Genomic DNA, 23,605 nt, shown 5'->3' with positions numbered 1-23,605 from the left:
TTGCAAAGAAAAATAAATGCATTTTTCTAAATCCTTTTTCAACTCTGATTCAATGTCGGTACCAATAATTTTGATTCTTCATGTTACTGTTTTTGCTGATAGTTGGATTGTATTTATTGTTGTTGTTATTTCATTTTTATTTTTATATTCATCAAAAAGTGACTCAGAGGCCAACCACATGGCTTCTTTTACTAACTCGCCCTATAGAAATGGTTTCATTTTCTTTGACTGTGAATTTGGCTTGGTAAAAATGTTTTGCTGTTTAGTTAAGTTCAGTTTCAGCTCACAAATCCTTTTTTTTTTTTACTAAGTATAGAATTTATAGGAATGTTTATGTTAAAGTTTTTATAAACAGCGTTGAAATGTCTCTTTATGTTAGACTTTTTAAAAAACCACAATTCTTGCATTGCATAACAAGGATACATGTTTTCCTTTAAAATAAACAAAACCAAATTGTTCTTCCCACTCTATGTTAAAGTTATAACTCTTTTCCATTTTATTAATGTTACCCATCATGGGTTGTAAAAAATATAATATAAATATATAAAATTATTAGAAACACATTAAATAAACAACTGATTGTCACTTTCCCACTCTATAAAAGAATTCAGGCTACTAGCCTAGTGCAACAGATGTGTGGTTCACATGCACACTAAAACATTTCAAGGTTGTTCAACACTTCAGATCTGGCACAGTGACTGCATGCACTTTAAAAATACTTCGCAGGCACCCAAGTGCCTGCCAGCCCTGTGTTGCCAACCCCTGCTCTACACAGAATTGACGAGAAAGGTACCTGTTCATTACATCATACCAAAACTTGGTATGAGCACAAATTTAAGGATGCCTGTAAAATTCTAATCAACTACCATAATCTCTACAATAATGATGGTCTAAAAATCTCAATAATATATATGTCACATATTCTATCCAGTATTTTGTCCTAAGAGGTCACTATAAATTATAATTAGGACTTTAGTACCCCGGGAACTTAGCATTAGTATAAACAAACACTTAGATTAATTATTAATTAGGCCACCAATATTGCTATATTAAAATATATTATGAATTTATTCTCTGGCCATGTAAAAATAAGATATAGCTTTGATGTAGGAGTTTTTCATTAGAGGTCAGGCCAGTAGAATAACAGTTGATCAAATTAGTGTCACTTTGGCATATTGTTTGAATTGTAAATTTGTCAAATGAGTACTGATCACCTTTTTAATTTTAATAGAAAGGAAAGAGATATCACAGTTTTCCCTCCCAGAAACTTTTGTTTTATTTCAAAAACAAACTGGCCAGAGCACACTAGACATAATGGTTGACACTGGAGATAGAATTATCCACCCTATTATAGTATTAATTAGGTTTATTTAAACCCACATTACTTGGCCATGACAAGCCATTTACGATAACAATCAAGTATTGTGCCCATATTTACCATAATTATTATAAGAATGCTATGGGTTTGGATTAGTAAGCACAGCATGTATCTCTCAGGCCCATTTCAGCATGATATTACTATTTTTTATATGCATACCTGTTAAATTACATTTTAATGATGTTAATGAGATGATTTGTAACATTTTGTTCATTTTGAAAAATCATTTCTTTCTTTATTAGGTTCATCCCCATTGAGTCACCTTCCACCACCACCTCCTTCTCAGCCCCCACCACCTGGTGTTGGTCCAGTAATTCCTCCAAGACATCCACCACCACCGCCTCCTCCCCCTCCACCACCACCACCTCATCATCATGGTCCATTTCCCACTCAACCTTTTGGAGGACATCCAAAACCTTTTGTCCCTGAAGATTTTCATAGAGAGATCAGAAGGATGAAAGAAAGGTAACAGGAAATTTATTTATCTCTTAAATTGTAGTTATGCATTAAAATAACAATGGAAAATATTACATCATCATCATCAAATTCCAGCCATGTACCCTCAAGGGGTGTACAGGATATGATAGTACTACATGAAAAAAATTACATCATTACTAACTTCCTATCTACAATTTTCCTCCAAATCAGTCTGTTACTTGTCAAGACTCCAACATTATCAGATCTTATATTTCTATCGTCTAAGGCACTTTGTACTGTATCAATCCACCTATATCATGGTCTTCCTCTGGGTCGTTTTGCTGCCAACCTGGCAGAGAACACTTGTTTTGCTAATCTTTCCTCGCCCATTCTGTTTAAGTGACCATACCACCTGAGATTAGCTCTGCTAATGCATTCCTGGATGCTGACAATGCCAAGTTCTTTCCTAATATCCTCATTTTTAATATGATATTGCCATTGATGCCATCTGTTCATGCCTATAATCTTTCTCAGGACTCTCATATCTGTGGTCTTTAGTCTGTGGTCAAGTGTTTTACTTCTGACCCAGCTCTCAGATCCATAAGTTAAAACTGGTTTGAACACTGTCTTGTATACAGCTAATTTAGTGTTCCGACTAATTTCTCTCTTATTCCATATGAATTTATTCAATTGACTTCCCACCATACCAGCTTTGCTGATTCTGTTGTCTATTTCTATATTTAAATTACCATCTTCAGTAAAAATCATGCCTAAATAGCTGAAATGTTTTACTTGTTTTGTATCCACAGGTTCTCCATTCACAACACAGTTGACATTTTCAATGATTCTGCCTATTTTCATTGTCTTTGTTTTTTTATTGCTAACCTTCATACTATATCTATTACAACAGCTATTCAATTTAGTCAGAGAATCTTGCAGACTTGTAGCAGATTTATTTAGAAGTATAACATCATCCGCATAAAGCAAAGAGCTGATATTAACACCTCCAATTTTAATATCATGTTTAATACCACTTTCCTTCATAATGTGATCCATATAGATAATGAATAACAGAGGGGATAATGTACATCCTTTTCTCACACCAAATTTAACATTAAACCATCTTCCTGTACTTCCTTCAATTCTAGCTGCTGACTTACAACTCAAATAAAGACTAAGTATTGCTTGATATAATGTCCCATTGACACCATATAACTGCAGCGTATTGAATAGCTTCTCTCTTGGCACCTTGTCATATGCCTTTTCCCAACTCGACAAAACTTAAATACAGATCTTTGTTATATTCCCATGCGTTCTCGACTATTTGTCGTAAAGTGAAGATCTGATCCTGACATCCTCTATTTGGCCTGAATCCAGCTTGTTCTTCACCAAGCTTTTCTTCCACAATTCTTCTCAACTGTTTTTCGAGTATACTTGTATAGATCTTGCCAGGAACACTCAGTAGGGAAATACCTCTGTAATTCTCACATGCAGTTTTATTTCCCTTTTTATATATGGGTACTATGAGAGCTCTACTCTAATCATCAGGAATTCGTCCCTCTGTCCAGGCTTTCTGAACTATGCAATGCAGCCACTGTAAGACTCTTATACCACCATACTTCAGCATTTCTGGTCGAATATCATCTACTCCTGCTGCCTTTCCACATTTCAAGCCTTTGATGGCTTTTTCTACTTCAAGTATGGATATGTATTCCTGACTGCATGCCTGGTCAGTGTTTTTTACCACTGTGCTGTCATCACTACTTGTTTCATTTAGCAGTTTTTCAAAGTAATTACTCCAAAATATTACATATCAGTACTTAATATATTCTGCAGTAATATCAAAAAATCGTCACTTTTTTGTGAAAATACAAAAAAAAAAAAATCGGTTTTATTGAAAAGCAATGGAGTTTATTCATTCTGTAATAGCCTTTCATATTACAGCCAGGTTTTTAGTTTCCTGTTATACTTTCCATCAAAAGTAATGTTGATGGAAGAAATAACAGTGAATAATGTTAATGAAAGGAATAACTTATCTTCGTGATTTCAGATATTCAGATCCATGGTTACTATATCTGTCACAGTGGATAGGTGAGGATTTACTGTTCAAAGTTTCCATGGTATTTTGTTAAACATGCCACTTTGCTATTGGGAAAGAAAATACTTTTTTTGCATTTGGTGTATCTTTTTTGATGAAGAGACTGGTTTAATAACCAGTTATTGACAGCAGTTACGAGTCACCATCTGATGTGGATTCGCTAGTGAATTCCTCTCATTACCTACTAAATACATAGTATTATTTTCTCTGGATGAAGGCATATTTTTGGATTAAGAATAGGGTCCGAGCAACTTCCAATTATTTTCATATATAGAGTCATATAGTTCCCATAGTTTTGAAAATGAAGAATCCATTTCCATATCCCTAGTCATAATCCATTCTAGAAATAGTTTATATATTAAACATGCTGACACATTATAAAGCACCTAGATATCCTCATATAATTTTTGGTTATTGTTCACAATCTCATTCATATCTTGTTATCATTTCTTGAATGTACTGCTGAGACTCAGACTCAGAACAGCACTTACAAGGCTTCAATTGAATATATATATATATATGAGATTTATGTATATCATTCTTTTGCAGACTAACTATAGAAGCAGACATTCAGGATAGAATTAAACTATCATTAATCCATTCATTAGGCCTTGTTAGCTGAGTGGATAGCAGTTCCACTTTTAGAAACACATAACTGTGGATTTAAGACTCACTGTAGTATGGATACTAATGAATGTTTTTAGGTGGTAGATGATTTCCTTTGCATGGTACACATACCAGCTACTGAATTAGAAACTTATTTAATACCATGTTGGACCTTCTTTAGTATGAATTACAGCACATGTGCAGTTGGCATAGATTCCACAAGGTGTTGGATTGCATCTATGACATACCATATGTTCACCAGAGTCATCACAGTCCTTTAACTGGCTCAGATTTCACACACGAGGACTTTGCTTCCATATCTGTTTTTCTAACACGTCCCATGCATTCTCAATGGGATCAGATCCAGTCTTTGTGGTGGCCAAGGATGATGGTGGAAGTCGCTGGACCACTGCTAAATGATTCTTGCATAATGACAGTAGCATTGTCATCTGTGAAACAATATCATCTGCTGGATAAAAAGTCAACATTTCAGGTTTTCACTTGATCCGCAACAACGTTCAGATATTCCTTAATTAAAATTATAATAATGGAATTAACTCACATAAAATATTATTTATTAGTAGAATTTTCACCTGAGTATCATAGGTATCTTCAGTACATATGTAAAGCTAATTAAACAACAACTGACAATTCCAAAAGGCGCCACCTAAGTAGCTAATGTAAGATAACTAAAAAAGGTCAATAAATTTCCTAACTTATTAAATATATATATATATATACAATTAAAAAAAGTTAGGAAAGATTAGCTGATTTATAAAGTACTATCTCCCACAAAGGGGATAGACGTAAACCATCGGATCTGTTTAAGTTAGGAGAGTGAAGTAAAGTTTCACATGCTTCTTTATAAAGCCGTTCCATGAGGAACTGACTTTTGTGAAGGACTCTTGTCTTGTTCCAACGAACTCTATGTCTAGTGTTGATGGCATGCTCTGCAAATCCAGACTGTTCAGGTTCAAGGTATTGAATATAAGACTGGTGTTCTTCTATCCGAATAAAGGCAGAATCTTCCTGTTTGTCCAAAATAAGATAATCCACAAGAGCAAGGAATCTGGTAGACAACTGGATAACTGAGATGTAGAAGCTTGTCCTTTGGAGAAGTGAGACAGGTGGAGATTTTTCTGAATGGTCGAAAGGCAACAAAAATATTTAGTGGTTTTAAAACTTTTCATTTACGTTCACTAATGCCTTGCACATAAGGGATAGGAATACACATTATTTCTTCTGTATTTGAAGAGGAAGACATATCAAAACTACTCAGAGCTCTTTTGATGAAGGAATTCTTATATCCATTAGATAAAAAAGAGGAGATAATATATTGCAATTCGTTCTGTAATAGATCATCTGAAGAACAAAAGGAGTGGGCCTGCTGAACCAGTGTTTTAATAGTTCCTACCTTTTGACTGGGATGGTGATGAGATTCAGCATGGATATAATTGCCTGTATGAGTCTTTTTCCTATAGATTCAGAAATGTAGGTTACCATCTAGTTGGCGAAGAATTAAAAGATCTAAAAAGGCTAACTGCTTATTTAATTCTACTTCTAGGGTGAACTGGCTCCTTGGATGAAGTGCATTTAATTTAGAGGGAAACTGTTGTAATTCATCAGAAGAGCCATTCCAGATAGCAAAAATGTCATCTACATATCTGAACCAAGAGTAGGTCTAGGAGAAATGTTGTCAAAAATACGTTGTTCAAAATGCTCCATAAAGAAGTTGGCGATAGCAGGAGAAAGAGGATTGCACATTGCTGTTCCTTCGATTTGTTGATGTAACTTGTTTTTAAAGGAATGATAACCAGAATGTATTACAAAAACAAATATTTTTATAGTGTCTGAAGGAAATTCTTGTTGCAGTAATTCAATGCTCTCAGATAAAGGAACATTAGTAAACAATGAAACATCTAAACTAATCATAATATCCGAAGCATCCAAATGAAGATACGAAATTTTATTTTTGAAATCCAAAGTATTTTTTATTTAAGTATCAGTTCTTCTAGTTGGAGAGGAATTTATTTTTTAATAAGTTAGGAAATTTATTGACCTTTTTTAGTTATCTGCCTTTTGGAATTGTCAATTATTGTTTAATTAGCTTTATACATGTACTGAAGATGCCTGTGATACTCGGGCAAAAATTCTACTAATAAATAATATTTTACATAAGTTAATTCTGTTATTATAATTTTAATTATTATGTCTACTCACGGTATTTCCTTACTGAAATAGATATTCCTTAAAGGACACCCCCAACCTTCCAGCAATATCAGAGGACCCATGCCATACCAAAAGAAAGTGTCCCACACTATGACACTACCTCCAGAACCTTGAATTGTGTTTACAAAGCAAGCTGGGTTCTTTGCTTCATGAGACTCCCACCAAACTCTCTGCCTACATCAGTATGGAACAAGGTGTACTGTGACTCATCAGACTGCATAACTTTTTTCCAGTGTCCAGTCACAATGTTCCTGAGTGCATTTGTTCTTGTTCTCTCTGCCTGAGAGAACAAGCACAGTTTTTTAATGGCAAATAGGATTTCCTAATCTACTAATCACTGTAGACGAACTTTCTGGTAGTAGCAATCAATGGTTTCTGTATAGGCATGTAACTGCCAGTACTGATCCTCTTCAATTCCCTGAGCAGTTCACTGAGATATGGGTTAGGAATAGCCTTCATTAAATGCCTTAGTCAACTGCTGCACACAGGAAGTTCTATTTCTCCATACAAGCCTTCTCAGATGATGGCAGGCAATGTGGGTTATTTTTCCATTGATTAAATACTGGAATATCTCACCTTTTGAGAAACCAGTCAGCCTGTTTTCAAAATCGTGGCTCCAGTGAGATGGAACCCACAGTAAGCTCTTTATCAAACTCTGAAAGATCCTTTGTTTTTCTCATTGTGATCAACACTGTTAGTGTGGTTACCCTAGTGGCTTTGTGCTTCGCAACCATATGCTTGGGGAAGGAGTGTCCTAGGTTTGATTCCCATCGATGACGTGAGGAGCTTAAGGATCTTCCTCAGCCATAGCCAAGTTAGCCAGCCTTTGGCGTGGACAGCAGGTTTTTTCAGCCAGTTTATCTGGGGTTTTTCATCCCGCAAGCAGGCAAACCGGACCCGTGAACACACAGGCTACAGTCATAAATATATAGAAAGGAAGGCAACAGGAAACCACCTTGCGTCACTATCTCCCTAGTAATCAGCTGCAACCCTCTCAAGAAAGGAAGCCATAGGATCAGATGAGATCAATGCTATTGACAATTACTGACCAGCAGCATTTTTAATTCATTGCCCAGAACACATGGTGACACACGTGACCAAGTATTTTGCACATACACTGTGTAAGTGATGTTCACGTACTTCTGCATAAAGGTTTATAATTCCATGACTGGTATGTGTTTGAAACCATCACTGCTTTGAAGGTCTGGGGCAGGTTAAAAAGTTGCATGTTTGGTCTCTGTAGCAGGGCACCCAGCTTATATAATCCTTAGGTTACTCACAGTAACAAATGTACTATAGGTTACCAGTTTTTCATGGAAGGGTTTGACATTAAAATAATAATAATAATAATAATGATAAAAAATATTAAATAATTGCCCATGATTAGCTGTAAAGCTCCCAAGGAATACTTTAAACTTAAATGCCAATGTGCTACCATCAAGAACAAAATTATTTGCGATTTTTCAATGATACACCATTTAAATTCCATTCATCTGTTTATTATTTGGATCACCCAAAATTTATCAATCCCATGAGAAGGGCTGATTTATTTTCCAGAAAATCAATGTTGTTTTTATTATTTACTGACTTTACCCAACCTATCATTAAAAAATGGGGGGTATTGGGCAAGTACATTTTTTTAATGGCAAGTAGGATTTCCTAATTTGTCGAGCCCTATCCATGAGGAATGCATAGTATACCGCATAACATGTAGACAGTGATTAATAAATAACTGGAGTCATGTAGTATACTGATACTGCATGACTCCAGTTATTTATTACTCATGTAGTATACAGTCCTGTCAGCAGAGAACAGATAGGGGGTTGTTGCACTATATGCAACAACCACAATATAATAAATAACCATGATTATTTATCATATTGACACAGGTCTGTCTCTGTCTAGAAATCATAAGCAGGACTTGCTAACAAATGCACAGTGTCAAAACAATACATGTTTGTGGTGCTAAATAAAAGTTTGTTTGACACATCAAATTAATTTTTCACACTTTTCCAACAGATATGTAGTTTGTTTAATTTTATGTGAATTCCTTCCATAAAAGACTGAACCTGTCACTATAAGTGTTGTGAGTAGGTTAAGAGTTAAATAATCCAGAATCTCTGTTCTAGAAACCAAATAATGAACCTTTTTAAGCCACTTCAAATGTTCAGTAAGCAGGGTAGTGATGGTTTCAGACTCAGATGAATTTCATGACTTGCTGGTGGACACTGAAAATGCTATTCATCCAGCCAATAAGGCTGGCTGGTAGTGAGATTAGTATATCTACTAAAGTAAAGCAATAAAAATTTATTTCTTGTTTTTTTTTACATAATATCATTCCATTCCACGTAGTGTGCCCCTTCAGTTGGTAAGCCTGCGATACTAAATGAACAAGGATATGCTTGTCATTCAGGACTTAGCTGATCAAATTTTATTCTTTATTCACAAAACAGAATGATATTACAATATGGGGAAATCTCATATTGGCAGTGTCATTGCCCATTTAAACAAGGTTCTGCTATTTTCATCAGAAAATCAGGGCAATCAGTGAAAATTCAGCTACTGGGACAAACTCCATCTCATTATCAGCAGAATTGAAGACATGCATCATCATTGTCTGAAGTACCAATAAAAAAAGAAGTCAAACAGCAGTAGAAATAGAGAAGTATTGTGTTTACATATTTGTTGTTAGTGAGACAAAGAAGACAAAATGCATGAGATTCTGTTAAATACTAAACATAAGATGTCCATTTCAGGCAAGATTGATTAGGGAAAGGAAGGAATGGCTATAGCATTCAACAACAAACAAAAGATGAACTTTGTGGTTGGCAGGCACTTTCAAGTCGAGTGATATGGGCATATTTCATAATGGAGAACTGAACAATAAAATATGGAGATATAAAACTTCTACAGTTTCTACAGTAGTTGTACTGCATAATTAAGAAGGTGAGGTCTGAAGTTAGAATTCCAGTTGCTTGGAGTAAAGATTTCATAGTACCCATCTCTAAAAGAATACAAAGGAATTTTCCTGTTGAGTGTTCCAGGTAAAAGTTATGCAAGCATATCGGAGAAGAGACTAAAAAATTGTGAAAGGAAACTTGAAAAAGCACAGACTGGATTTGTACCAAATAGGGGTTGTCAGGATTAGATTTTAACTTTAAGACAGAATCCGAAATGTAGTAACGATAATTTGTATTTATGTTTGGTAGATCTGGAAAAGCATACTGTGAATTGCCAAGAGAAAAGCTTTTCAAAATGGTTGTATAATTTTTACAGTTTTATCATTTTTGATTGTTTTTACAATTGTATCATGTAAATAGAACATTATATTGAGTAATATTTATTGTGTACAATTCTAACTGCTGCTTCAGTTGTAAATTAGAACTGAAGCAGCAATTAGAATTGAAGGAGGTACAGAAAGATGGTTTGAAATCAGGAGTCGGACATAGATGTATGAAAATCTGTAATAAAAAGACAAACATTTTGAAAACTGGCAGGAACATAGAAAATATCACCTGCATCCAGAAGGGTAAACCTATAGAACAAATAAACTATTTCAGATATTTAGACACAATTTTAGTGCAGATAGCAAATTAAATATGGAAATAGACAATATAATAAGAAAGTTGGTACGGTGGAGACTAGAGGGACTAGTTGAATAAATTTATATGGAATATGAGATAGAAATTAGTAAAAATATAAACTAGCATTATAAAACACATTGTCCAAACCAGATTTTAACATACAGATACAAGAATTGGGTTTGAAATAAACCACTTGGTGAAAGACTAAAGATAGCAGATATGAGAGTTGTGAAAAAAATTAGAGGAATGAAAGATGGCATAAATGGCAGCATAATAGTAAAACAAAGATATTAGTAAAGAACTTGAAATTGTTTAACATTCAGGAAGGTATAAGCATAACTAATCTGAGATGGTATGCTCACTTAAACAGACATAGTTAGAGAAGGTTAGCAAATCAAGTGTTTGTCAAGATGGCTGGAAAAAGAGGAAGATCAAGGTCTATATGGATTGATTCAGTTAGTAGAGTATTCTATGGGGGGAAATGTATAGGAGTTGTTGGACAAAGCAAAAAAGAAGAGCAAGAAGGTGTAGATTGTAAGTCTCCTGCCATGCTGATGTAGGATTTGTTGACCTTAATAGGTGAGTTTGATGGAAAGAAGGATTTGTGTAATGCTGATGGACTGCACCTAAATGGTTTTGGTGTTAGGTGTCTAGAGAGCTTTGTTCACTGAGAGGGCTGAATGAATGTCAGGAAAACTTATGCAATTAGGGTGGATGCAGATATGTGTGTGTGTGAAGGCACCCATGAGGCAAGTGAGCATGAAAATGACCAACAAATGTGGAATCTAGTTTCTCAAGCAAAAATATTCAATGGGATAGTCAATTCAGGTAGTAAAGGTTTTTTTTTTGGGGGGGGGGGCTCTTAAGGGATGCTACAGTTTCTATGTACTAATGCCAGAAATATCAGGAACAAGAGCATTGGTTAGAGCAACTGCATCAAAAATTATAGCCATTAGTAAGACTTGGTTAACTGCAGGAGATGTAGTTAGAGTGATGGAATGTGAAGAGTTTAGTATTCTCAGGGAGGACAGAGAAGATAGGATGGGGTGAGTGGTGATAGCTGATGAATTGCAACCAAAAAGAATAGGAGATTGCTGTTGGTTACAGCTATTGGCTGGGGGATTCCAGGGATGATCTGGAAGACATGCAACAGCAAATTACTACAATGAGTGCAGATTATTAAGGAGGACTTCAACTATGGAGATATAGATTGGAAGGAAGAAAAGTCACATTGCAGGAAGGAAATTGAATTTATACACCTACTGACAGATAATTATTTGAGGTGGTATGTGATGGAGGCGATGGTCATAGGATCATGGGAGCTAATCACTACCAAGGTGGCCACATTGCTGCCAATTGGGGAAAGTGACTTGGGAGACTGTAAAACATGAGAGATATTCTGTCAGAAAGGGATTTATATGGAACTATGAGGCAGGTGATTATGATAAACTTAGGAGGAAGCTTGAAGCTATGCCATTCCATAAAACCCTTCAATGGTAGGATATTAGTAGTGTATGGAAAAAAATTAAGGGGTTTCTATAGGAAGCAATTTAAACTGTATACTTAAGGTAAGGAGGGTTAATCAGGTAGGAGTTAGATGGATGAGTAATGGTGTTAAGCATGAGCTGCAGAAAAAGAAAATGCTGTAGAGGGTATATAAGGAGAAAATATATTAGCTAAAATTCAAAAGCAGACGATATTTTATATACATCATCTGCTTTTGAATTGCAGATTTCTTGGAAAGAGATAGAAGAGTACAAGGACATTAACATATTGGAAAGAAATGTAGTATGTATAACAGTTCCTAGGATGGGGGGGAGGGGGGAGAATAACCTGGTGGCTTTCTGCAGGTGCATGTGATATATTAAAATTGTCTAACAGAAACATGTACTTTATTATTATTATATTATGCGATACCTCCAAGAAGTCCAAGCACTCATATGGAAGGGCACTCTACTCTACTCCCCTCTTCATTTAAAAAAATTCCTTAATTGAAATATTTAAGTAGTTTTAATATTAAACACTGAAACATAGATATATGAAATGTAATAACACTATTAAATGAAATATTTTGATCTAATAGAACAGATATTCAACACAGTAAAATAGCAAAAAGGATTTAAAAGATAAGAGCTGTGTACAGTACATTTAGTTCTGAGATATGATAAAAAGAAGGAAAAAAAAAGCCCTATTGCTTATACATTGGGTTCCATAAATTCAGGAACAGAGAGAAAAATCATCATCATAATCAAATTCCTGCCATGTGTACAGGATATGATAGTATTACATGAAAAATTTACATCATTAAACTTCCTATCTACAATTTTCCTCCAAATCAGCCTGTTACTTGCCAAGACTCCAACATTATCAGATCTTATATTTCGATTCTCTAAGGCACTTTGTACCGCATCAATCCACCTATATCTTGGTCTTCCTCTGGGTTGTTTTCCTGCCAACCTTGCAGAGAACACTTGTTTTGCTAATCTTTCCTCGCCAATTCTATTTAAGTGACCATACCACCTGAGATTAGCTCTGCTAATGCATTCCTGGATGCTGACAATGTCAAGTTCTTTCCTAATATCCTCGTTTTTAATATGATATTGCCATTGATGCCATCTGTTCACACCTATAATCTTTCTCAGGACTCTCATATCTGCAGTCTCTAGTCATTGGTCAAGTGTTTTACTTCTGACTCAGCTCTCAGATCCATAAGTTAAGACTGTTTAGTGTTCCTACTAATTTCTCTTTTATTCCATATGAATTTATTCAGTCGGCTTCCTACTGTACCAGCTTTATTGATTCTGTTGTCTATTTCCATATTTAATTTACCATCTTCACTAAAAATCGTGCCTAAGTAGCTGAAATGTTTTACTTGTTCCACAGGTTCTCCGTTCAAAACGCAGTTGACATATTCAACAATTCTACCTATTTTCATTGTTTTTGTCTTTTTATTGCTGACCTTCATACCATATCTATTACAACACTTATTCAATTTAGTCAGGGAATCTTGCAGACTAGTAGCGGATTTATTTAGAAGTATGACATTGTCTGCATAAAGCAAAGAGCTGATATTAACATCTCCAATTTTAATATCATGTTTAATACCACTTTCCTTCATAATGTGATCCATATAGATAATGAATAACAGATAATGTACATCCTTGTCTCACACCAGATTTAACATTAAACCATCTTCCTGAACTTCCTTCAATTCTAACTGCTGACTTACAACTCAAATAAAGCACTAAGTATTGCTTGATATAATGCCCCATTGACACCATATAACTGTAGTGTATTGAATAGCTTCTTTCTTCACCTTGTCATATGATTTTTTTCCAGATAGACTTGGGTATAGATCTTTGTAATATTCCCATGCTTTCTCAACAATTTGTCATAAAGCGAAGATCTGATCCTGACAGCCTCTATTTGGCCTGAATCCAGCTTGTTCTTCACCAAGCTTTTCTTCCACAATTCTTCTTAACCATTTCTCAAGTATACTTGCATATATCTTACCAGGAACACTCAGTAATGAAATGCCTCTGTAATTCTCACATGCAGTTTTATTTCCCTTTTTATATATGGGTACTATGAGAGCTCTACTCCAATCATTGGGAATTCGTCTCTCTGTCCAGGCTTTCTGAACTATGCAGTGCAGCCACTGTAAAACTTTTATACCAGCATTTCTGGCCGAATATCATCTACTCCTGCTGCCTTTCCACATTTCAGGCCTTTGATGGTTTTTCTACTTTAAGTATGGATATGTATTTTTGACTGTATGCCTGTTGAGTGTTTTTTACCACTCTGCTATCACTGCTTGTTTCATTTAGCAATTTACGAAGTAATTACTCCATACTTCAAGGATATCTTTTTCTCCCGTTTTCATGTCACCTTTATCATCTCTAACTCCTTTTACAGTGCTTTTTCCTCCATTCATAAGCTTCTTCAACAACCTCCTCCAGAATATCTTACCACCTTCTTGATATTTATTTTCTATGTTCTTGCTAATGTCCACCCATGACTTTTGTTTAGCTAGTTTTATACAGTGTTTAGCTTTCTTACATTTGTCTCTGTATTCTCTAAGAACACAAGCTGACTTATTTCCAGGAACTTTTGATATGCTTTCTTCTTTTCTTTCACTGCCTCTTTAACTCCCTTCCACTATGGAGTTTCGATTTTTCTATCCTTGCAGACAACCTCACCATATGCCTCTCTGGCTAAATCAATCAATGTTTTCTTCAAGGCTTGCCACTGAATCTCCAAGGCTTGGTTGCTGTTCTCAAACTCTCATTTTTTTTTCAATAATTTTTGTGTATTTTTGTCTACAGTTCACATCTGAGAGCTGCCCAACTTTTATTCGCTTTAATACTTTCTTACATGTTATTCTTTTCAATATGAAATTCAATTTTATCCTGCTCAATACCAAATAGTGATCACTTCCAATTTCAAATCCTCTGTACACTCTGGTGTCCTGCACCAGGGAGAAAACATCACTATCAACAATAACATAGTCAATGTGACTTTTCTTATTCCTTGCCTCTTCTCTCCATGTGAATTTGTGCACATTTTTATGTTGGAATATGGTGTTAGTAATAACTAGTCCATGTCCTGAGCAGAAATCCAACAGGTATTTGCCATTATTATTAGCTTTGCTATTTTCTCCAAATTTTCCCAAAATATTTTTGTATGTCTGAAAATCATTTTCTACTCTGCTATTTAGATCCCGAACAAGGACTAACTTTTCCTTTTTCATTGTGTCAGTTGCTTTCTCTAAAGTATGAAAAAATTCCTCGACTTGCCTTAGTAGAACCTTCTTTGGGACTATAGGCACAAATAAGTCTCATTGTCCAGTTCCCCATTCTCATATTTGCTCACATCACTCTACTTGAGACTGTCTGCCGTTCAAGAAGATTAGCCTCGGATTTAGTGTTGAATACTATGCCTACTCCTTCTTTTTCTTGATTGTCATTGCCTGAATATAACATTTTGTATTTATTGCTCAGAAAGATCTCACCAGTTTTTGTCTTTTTTGTTTCAGTCACCCCTATTATGTCGATCTGGTACTCATCTAATTCCTCAGCTAGCTCCATTTCTTTGCCATTCAGGCTTCTTATGTTGATAGTACTGATCTTTAACTCTGGTAATGTTGAGTTGGGGTGTGTTTTCAGTAGCTGAGTTTTCGTTGTTCGCCCTGGTTCCCTGGCGAAAACAAGGGGCCGGCCTTGTTTAACTGTGCGATGCCCCAGCCGGTATGAAATTTTGTTATGTTGTATCATCATTTTGTATTTTGGTTTAGGCTAATAAGAATACAATTTCATCGGCTAAATCCCAACCTAAAAACTATATGATGGATTTTTATTCAGTTAAGTTAAAAGCAATAAGACATGAGATGTGAAACAACCACCCACAAAAATTGTAAATAAATAGTTTAATTTAATAACAAATGGGTACATGTAAACATGTTAAAGAGGTCAAAATGAGATTTTCAAAGTAATTCAATAAGGAATGTGATCACCCCTCATGACACTACACTGCTCACAATGATGTTTCATACTGTGGTGTCCTGGAGCTCATTTGGCAATAAAAAACCATTGCTCCAGCGAAGCACTCCTAAGTCCTTGGTTTTGAGTAAGTGGGGGGGGGGGGGGGGGCAGAGAGCAGCATTGCATCTAACTATAGCATCCTAGACATGCTTAGTATGATTAAGGTCAGGAGACCTGGTGGCTGGCCAGTCCATATATACAATGGTCTCTTTTAGAAGATATTAAATTAAGTAACAGAGAGAGTGAATCTGTGCATCCAGCCAACAAGATGCCTCCTCAAGATATCACACTACTTCCAACATAAGTATCTCTTTCACAGATATTAGATTGATGACAACATATCCCTGGTTCTCTCATCAAAGCATGACTGGTATTGCTTTGTAGAGTAGAGCAAATTTGGTTTCATCTGTAAGGTCATATCAAGGTCTTGTTATGCTTGTTATCCTTGCTTTTCTATGTTCATTTCAGCAGTGCAGTTATTATTATTATTATTGCATAACACCTCCAGGGAGTCCAAAGACTCATCGAGGGACTGTACCTACTCTACAACTCTCCATCTCCACCACCACCACTAGTATTTTCACAGACAAACATCCATGCCCATGGCAGGATTCGAACCTGCTGCCTTTTGGCTGGAGAGCAGATACGCTAACCACTCAGCCAACCAGGCCGGCCGTTATCCTCTGTGTTATATTTGCAATCTTTGCTACATGGCTCTTAACTTTAACTTTTGTCTACTAAAGTTTCAAGATCCCTAATCTGATCAGTTTCTTCTACCATAATCTCACTACCACCATAGGATATCTCATCACACCAAAGTGTATAACTTTACATGTACTCACATTAAACACACAGCTATTTTTGCATGCCCACGATTCCAGCCTATTGATATCATTTTTGTACCATTGGTAGAAAAATTTAGCCTTTAGTTCCCTTGCTGCTCTTTTAGTATTAAAAATTCAGGAGGATATGAAGCTATTGCTGAAATTCTAACAAAATTTTCTCTCAAAGTGTTTGCAATAGCTTTGGGATCTGCAATAACACTTCCATTATGGTTATGGTCTAAGATAGAGAAATGGTGTGTTCTAATCACCTTTCATTTTTCAGGATTTTATCCCATACAATTTTTGCACTAGTCATTTGATTAATTGATGAAGTAAATTGGATCAACGATTGTTTTTGACTCCGACATCCCACGTACGTGCTTTGGCCCAAGCATGCTTAAAAGCTATTAAATTTGATGTTGTGGGGTATCTACAAAATAAATGTCCCTCTGGCTGAATCAGTTAAAGTTTTCTTTAGGGTTTGCCACTGAATCTCCAAGGTTTCGTTCTTGTTTTTAAACTCTTTCAGTTTTTCTTGAAATAATGTTTGTGTATTTAAGTCTAAAGTTCGCATCTGATAGCTGCTCAACTTTCATTCATTTCTAAACTTGTTTACACACCCTTCTTTTCAATATGAAGTTCAATTTTATCCTGCTCAACACTAAATGGTGATCACTTCCTATTTCAATACTCTGTATACTCTTGTTTCATCAACCAGTGGGACAATAATATAGTCAATGAGAGTTTTCTCATTCCTTGCTTCTTCTCTCCATATGAATTTGTACACATTTTTATGTTTGGAACATGGTGTTAGTAATAACTAATTTATGTCCTGAGCAGAAATCTAGCAGGTACTTACCATTATTATTAGCTTCACTCTTTTATCTGAATATTCCCACAAAGTTCTTATATGTCTGGTAATCATTTCCTACTCTGCTCCAGGTAGAACCAACTTTTACTTTTTTCATTGTATCAACTGCCTCCTATAATCCCTCAAAAAATCCATCCTTTCTTCCTCAGTAGAACCTTTTGTGGAACCATAAGTACAAATAAGCCTCATTGTCCAGTTCCCCCATTCTGATATTAGCCCACATCACCTACTTGATATTGCCTGCCATTCAAGAAGATTATCCTCATAGTTAGTGTTTAATATTATAACTACTCCTTTTCCTGATTGTTATTGCCTGAACATGACATTTTGTATTTGTTGCTTAGAAAGATGTCACCTGCTTTTGTTTCAGTAACACCTATTATGTCGATCTGATACTTATCCAATTCTTCAGCTAGTTCCATTTCTTTTCCATTGATGCTTCTTATGTGTTGATGGTGCCAATCTTGATCTCTGCTGATGTTGAGTTGAGGTTCCAGTAGCTGACTTTTTGCTGTTCACCCTTGTTCCATGATGAAATCAACAGGAGACTTGTTTAACCGGGCGACACTCCAACCAGCGTGAATTTCCATCAATGTACCATCATTTTGAGTTATGGTTTAAGCCAATAAGAATGAATACAATTTGTTCAGCTAAATCCCAAATTGCCAGCCCATCCTTGTTTGTTCAGTATCCATGATACCCAATGGGGTACACCATGAGAAGGTTATGATTGGACATCAGGTCAGAAGCCCTGGTCAGTTCTCCACATTCCTGAAAAGGCCATATGGTGGTCTCCTCCCAATTATCTGACCTTGACCCTTAATCACCCCAGTATGAAATGCATTGTGTGAATAATAGATTTTCTGCAATGAGTCTTCTGACTCCATGGAGGTACCTGTATAGTAATAATGATAAATCTAACATACATTTAGTACCATAGGCAGGCTAAGGGTCAGACGATTTGGCAATCCTACTCTAGTGCATAGGTGTCCAAATCATCTAATGTGGAGCCAAACATGGAACATTTTCACACCACTTCATGCTTCCAATAATCACAGGAATCATGTAATGACGTGATCTCTCTGATTGGTAAATCAAATTCAGTTCATTTCCTAACTCCAGCTACATCATATTAAAAAAAATTAAAAAAAAGGCATTTGCATGTAAGAGATTGATTTAAATTTTAAAGCTTTGAGTGTGTAATTATATTCACCATTCCATTCAAAATAACCTCCCACTAACAATTCTCGCCTATACAACACTGAATAAGTATATTTCATGCAATTAATAAAAAACTGAAGTCTGAAGGAGATAGCACTTCATATTGTTATGAAAATGCTCATTTGGAAAAGAAACTTCTCTTACTATCAGATATTTGGGTGTTATAGATCCTATTAATATGAAAGTAAAATATCTAAAGTGTTTAAAAATTTAACAGCCTGTGACATTTAAAAATGATAATAATATGGTGGTGCAGAGGGTGTATAATTATAATCCTTGTCTTCCCTAAGTTCCATTAACCCTACACAAAACCTGATTTATTATAATGAGCTGTGCATGCTTACTTCTTAAATTATATCTATAATTAAAAATAATTTCTTGAAAAAAATATTAAGGGATTAATTAGCATATATGTGTGTGTGCTCCTGATATACATGTTATTTCTTTCATTTTGCAGAGGTATTGGAGATCCCCTGGATGATTTTGCTCGTGAGCTGTTGGAATATAGTCGTGAACAACATCACAGGTCACACAGTAGGCATCGACAACGTGCAAGATCACACTCATCATCAGGTTCGCATTCTTATGGCACCTCTAAATCCTGGTCACGTTCAGGATCTCGTTCGTCACGGTCATGGTCGCGCTCTCGTTCTCACTCATTTTCATATAGCAGTAGATCAAGATCCAGGTCTTATTCACATTCAAGGTCCAGATCACCTTCAAGATCAAGATCCTATTCAAGATCTTCTCATTCTCGCTCTAGAAGTCCAAGCTATCATTCTAGATCTCGTTCAAGATCTCGGGATAGACATCATAATTTGACTCATAATTATAATCGATCACAGTCTCGATCTCCAAAAGGGCATCACCCACGTAGACCAAGGTCATCCCCATTCCAGCATAAAAGAGAATTTTCTTCAGCATTTTATGGTGGGTCGTATCCTGGTGTACCTTATCCTACTGTAACTGCAACAACAACAGGTATTTCTCATAACCATCCCCCTAATCATGCTCTGGAACATTTTGGTGCACAGCGAGCAAGGTATTACCATGAGCAGTTTCGAAATTATGATGCCTATCACTCTGCTTATAGCAGTGGCTCTCACTTTGATACTCGGGATGCAAGGTATGATAAAGCTCATTTTCAAGATTATCAAGGACACAGTGACAATTCTCATCATATTGGACAGAACAGAGAAAAAGGCAGGGAAACCATCAAAGTTCGAGGAAGAGAAAATGTGCATAAGAAAGACCTAACAAGAATTCATTCCCCTGCTGAAAGAAAAGTTCCAGATAAACAAATTCAAGAGGATGTAAAACCAAAAAAGAAGGAAGAAAAAATAAAGCATAAAAAACATCACCATCATCATCGGAATAAAGAAAATAAGAAAGAGAAGGTAGAAACTGAAGAAAAAAGTGACAAAAGGCTATCTGAAAATCGTTCTGCTACTCCTAGCAACTTAGTTAAGGTAGAAGTGCTATCTGACAGTGCAATAGAAAGTAAAATATCTGAATTACAAGAGGAATCAGTTGTGAAGGAAAAAAAGCATAAGCACAAAAAAAGAAAGGAGAATGAGGAGTTAACTAAGAGAAAAACTAAACTATTGCATAGCAAAGAAAAGTGTGCATTCGTAAACTCTGAACAAAATAAAGTCCCCAAACTCAAAAAAAAGAAAGGAAAATCTAAATTACTTGCAGAGAGTATTCCACTTGAAAAGCAGGAAAAATCTCTTCATGTTAATGACACTCATAGGTTGCTTGTAGAAGTAAATCATATTAATGATGATCATAACAATACAACTAGAAATACTGAGAGTGATCAAACAAGTGAGATAAAAGAGCCTAAAACAGAATTCAGTTTAAATTCCATGAAACTTATTGAGCATGAAGAAATATCTGATTATTCAAACAAAACAGAAAGTAAAGGTGCAAGTGTTAAACACAATGACTCAAAGATCCTAAAAGTAGAAATTGAACAATCTATGGCAGTTAATCAGGATATTATTCAAGAAAATTTAAACAGTGAAAATTTAGATGAGAGAGTTCTATCAACAGAAATAAGCAATAGTAAACTCATAGAAGAAGAAGATGAAGAAGAGGAAGAGGATGAAGAAGACCAAGAGGGATTGCCTGAAAACATATTACATGTAGAATTACCTGCAATATCAAAATGGGAAAGAGAAGAGTATGATGACATTGAAGAAACAAAATCTCCATATGCAGATAGCAAAATTTCACAGAAAGAAGGAAGAATGTCCCTTCCTTCAGACATCATTCAAAGGGCTGAAAAAGCAATACTTCAGAAAGCTCTGAAAGCTGCCATTACCGAAGCTCCTCCAACACGAGAAAAGCATAAAAGTGAACGTAAAGTGCAAAATGAGAAATCCCAGCGAATCAGTGATTCCAGTAAGGATGCTTCTCATGTTAAAGAAAAAGAATTAACAGTGAAGGAGCATCAAACTGAAAAGAAAGATGGGAATATAATTAAACAAAGGGTAGAATCTCCAACAATTCAAATTACAATAACTACTGATAAAGAGAAACGTTCTGTACAAACTAGGAAAAAGGAAAGCACAAAAGAGAAATCAACAGACAGTGATTCCTCACATCATAAAAAACCAAAATTAGATAGGTCAAAATTTATTGAAAAAGGACAAAATGAAGATAATGAGAAATATAATAGTAAGCCTGTCTACTCAAATGAAAAATTGCAAGCCTCTATAGAATTACTTAAAGAACCAATTTCTAAGCCCTTAACTCAGATATCAGAAAGAAAAAGGGATATTGATTATTCTTCCAAGTCTCTGCCAAGAAAAAACAGAAATGAAAAGTATGCAACTGAAAAAATAGACAAGACTATTAATCCTGATATTACAGAAAAGAAATGTCAGCATGATAAATCATCCAAAAAACATAGTACCAGCAAAGAAAGAATAGGTTATCATAGTGAAGAATCATGTGGTGGTGGTGATGATAAAAGAAAACGACATGGGAATCTCAAAAGTGGAAATAGAAATAAAGATGATATGCCTTTTGTAAGAAGTGAAAGAGAAAGCAAAAGAAGTAGGGATTATTCTAGAAGTGACTATAATGAATCAAGCAGAAATACAGGGACTACAGACAAACATCGATTACTTGAGAAAGTCCGTAAACTTCATAATGAAAGGTCGCGTTCTAGAAGTCGCAGTAGCGAAAAGAGGCAATACAAACAAAAACATATGGATATTTTTGAAAAACATGCATCTAAACATAAAAGTAGAGTTGAAAATAAGAGGCTAGATTTTGAAGGAACTGATAAAAAAGACTTGCTGGAAAGTAAGCTTTCTGGTCAAGAAAAGGGAAAGTCATATGATATTAAAGATCTTGAACTAAAGTATGATCGAAAGAAATTATGTAAGGAACAGTTAGGATCACAATCGTTAAGACATCGTAAAGAATCTACACAAGATGAGTCCAAGTTTGAGCCAAACTATGATGAAACGAGTGAATCTGAAAATAGTAGTGATGACGAATTATCTGAAAAAAAGTTAAAATGCCAAGAGTTGGGAAGAAAACGCAAACTTCTAATAAATGATGATAGTCCAAAAAAACAACTAAAAAGGGAAAGTGGAGAAAAAATTCATATTTCGAAATCCATGCTTTCCTCCCGAAATCTGGAACTATTAAAACAAGAAAATGAATTACGAAAAAGAGAAAAAACAAGCAGTAGTAGTAGCTCTGATAGCTTTACAAATAGTGATAATGAATCTTCAGGTACAGAGAAAGATACAGGTAAAAAAATGAGAAGTGAAACTCCTGATTCAGAACAACCTAAACACAAGCATAAAAAATCAAAACATAAGAAGCATAAAAAACACAAGCATAAACATAAGCGAAAGAAAAGCCATAAATCCAAACAAAAAAAAATACTATAAAATTAAATAACTATGTACTTAAATTATATATATATATATATATATATAAAGACAAGCACTGGACACTTTTCATAAAGTGGTTGCTGCAGTTTTGCTTTCCTGAATGTGTGCCATGCAGATGTAGGAAAGGAAACACCTTTGTCCAAGACTGTGTTTAACATGCTCATGCAGTTTTGCAAATCATTGTTTACTTTAAAAATTTGTATTAATGATTTTTTTTTTTATTTTTTTTTTTTTTTATGATAGTCAAATTTGCTAGGTTTGATTGCTGTCTTTACAAAATTACACAGGTTTTAATTTTTCAACTGCTACTAGAATTGAATGTATATTTCATTACTCAGGGCACATGAATAGTCATTTATGTTATCATAATTCTTAATTAAATCTCATTACCACCATTTATTTAAAATTTGATTTTGTTTTGAAGTAATGTATACTTCATGCAGCAATGTTAATATGTGTGCCACAGAGTAGGAGTATTTCTGTATATTTGTTGTTTGCCCAGTTATCAGGGCTGCTGTACATAATAAAAAAAAAAAATATTTCATAAATGAATTCTGTATAAAATGTAAAAATTTTCTGTAATACTTGTATCACTTTTTTAAATACACCTTTATTTATTTTTTTAGTGTGGATTTATCAGAAATAAAAAATAATTTCAAATAAAAAATTCAAAATCACATTGACCAGATTTTCCACCAATCTATGCATTATATATTGAAAATGATTCATCAGAAAATTAAGATTATGAAGTCTAAGAAATTGACAAAAGGGGAAAGGAGATATAAATAGCATACCAGTTGTTAACAAAGTGGATTTTATAGTATGAATCCATGAGGTGCAAAATCCAGGAGAATTTGAAACTCGTGGCAGGTGGATTAAAAAAAAACTCAGGATTATTCATAGAACTGAGTAAGGGGGTG

The 23,605-nt window shown here is 35.0% G+C and overlaps 1 protein-coding gene across 5 annotated transcripts in view; it reads left to right on the top strand.

Annotated features, from left to right (window-relative positions):
• LOC150103030 (uncharacterized) overlaps window positions 1–23,237 on the top strand; it is a 458,183-nt gene extending 434,946 nt beyond the window's left edge. For all 5 annotated transcript variants that reach the window (XM_090398173.1, XM_090398177.1, XM_090398174.1 and 2 more), the window contains 2 exons: window positions 1,621–1,843; window positions 19,226–23,237. In XM_090398173.1, coding sequence (XP_090254299.1) covers window positions 1,621–1,843; window positions 19,226–22,682 — 3,680 coding nt within the window. In that variant the 3' untranslated portion in view covers window positions 22,683–23,237. The remainder of the gene's footprint in view (window positions 1–1,620; window positions 1,844–19,225) is intronic.
• Window positions 23,238–23,605: the final 368 nt, after the last annotated feature.

The sequence above is a fragment of the Typopeltis vanoorti genome, chromosome 9, assembly GCF_054136105.1.
Source record: "Typopeltis vanoorti isolate ZY-2024b chromosome 9, IOZ_Tvanoo_1.0, whole genome shotgun sequence".
In the NCBI taxonomy this organism is placed as follows: domain Eukaryota; kingdom Metazoa; phylum Arthropoda; class Arachnida; order Uropygi; family Thelyphonidae; genus Typopeltis; species Typopeltis vanoorti.
Note: the sequence above shows the minus strand (reverse complement) of the source record. Positions and strands in the feature narration are given on the sequence as shown.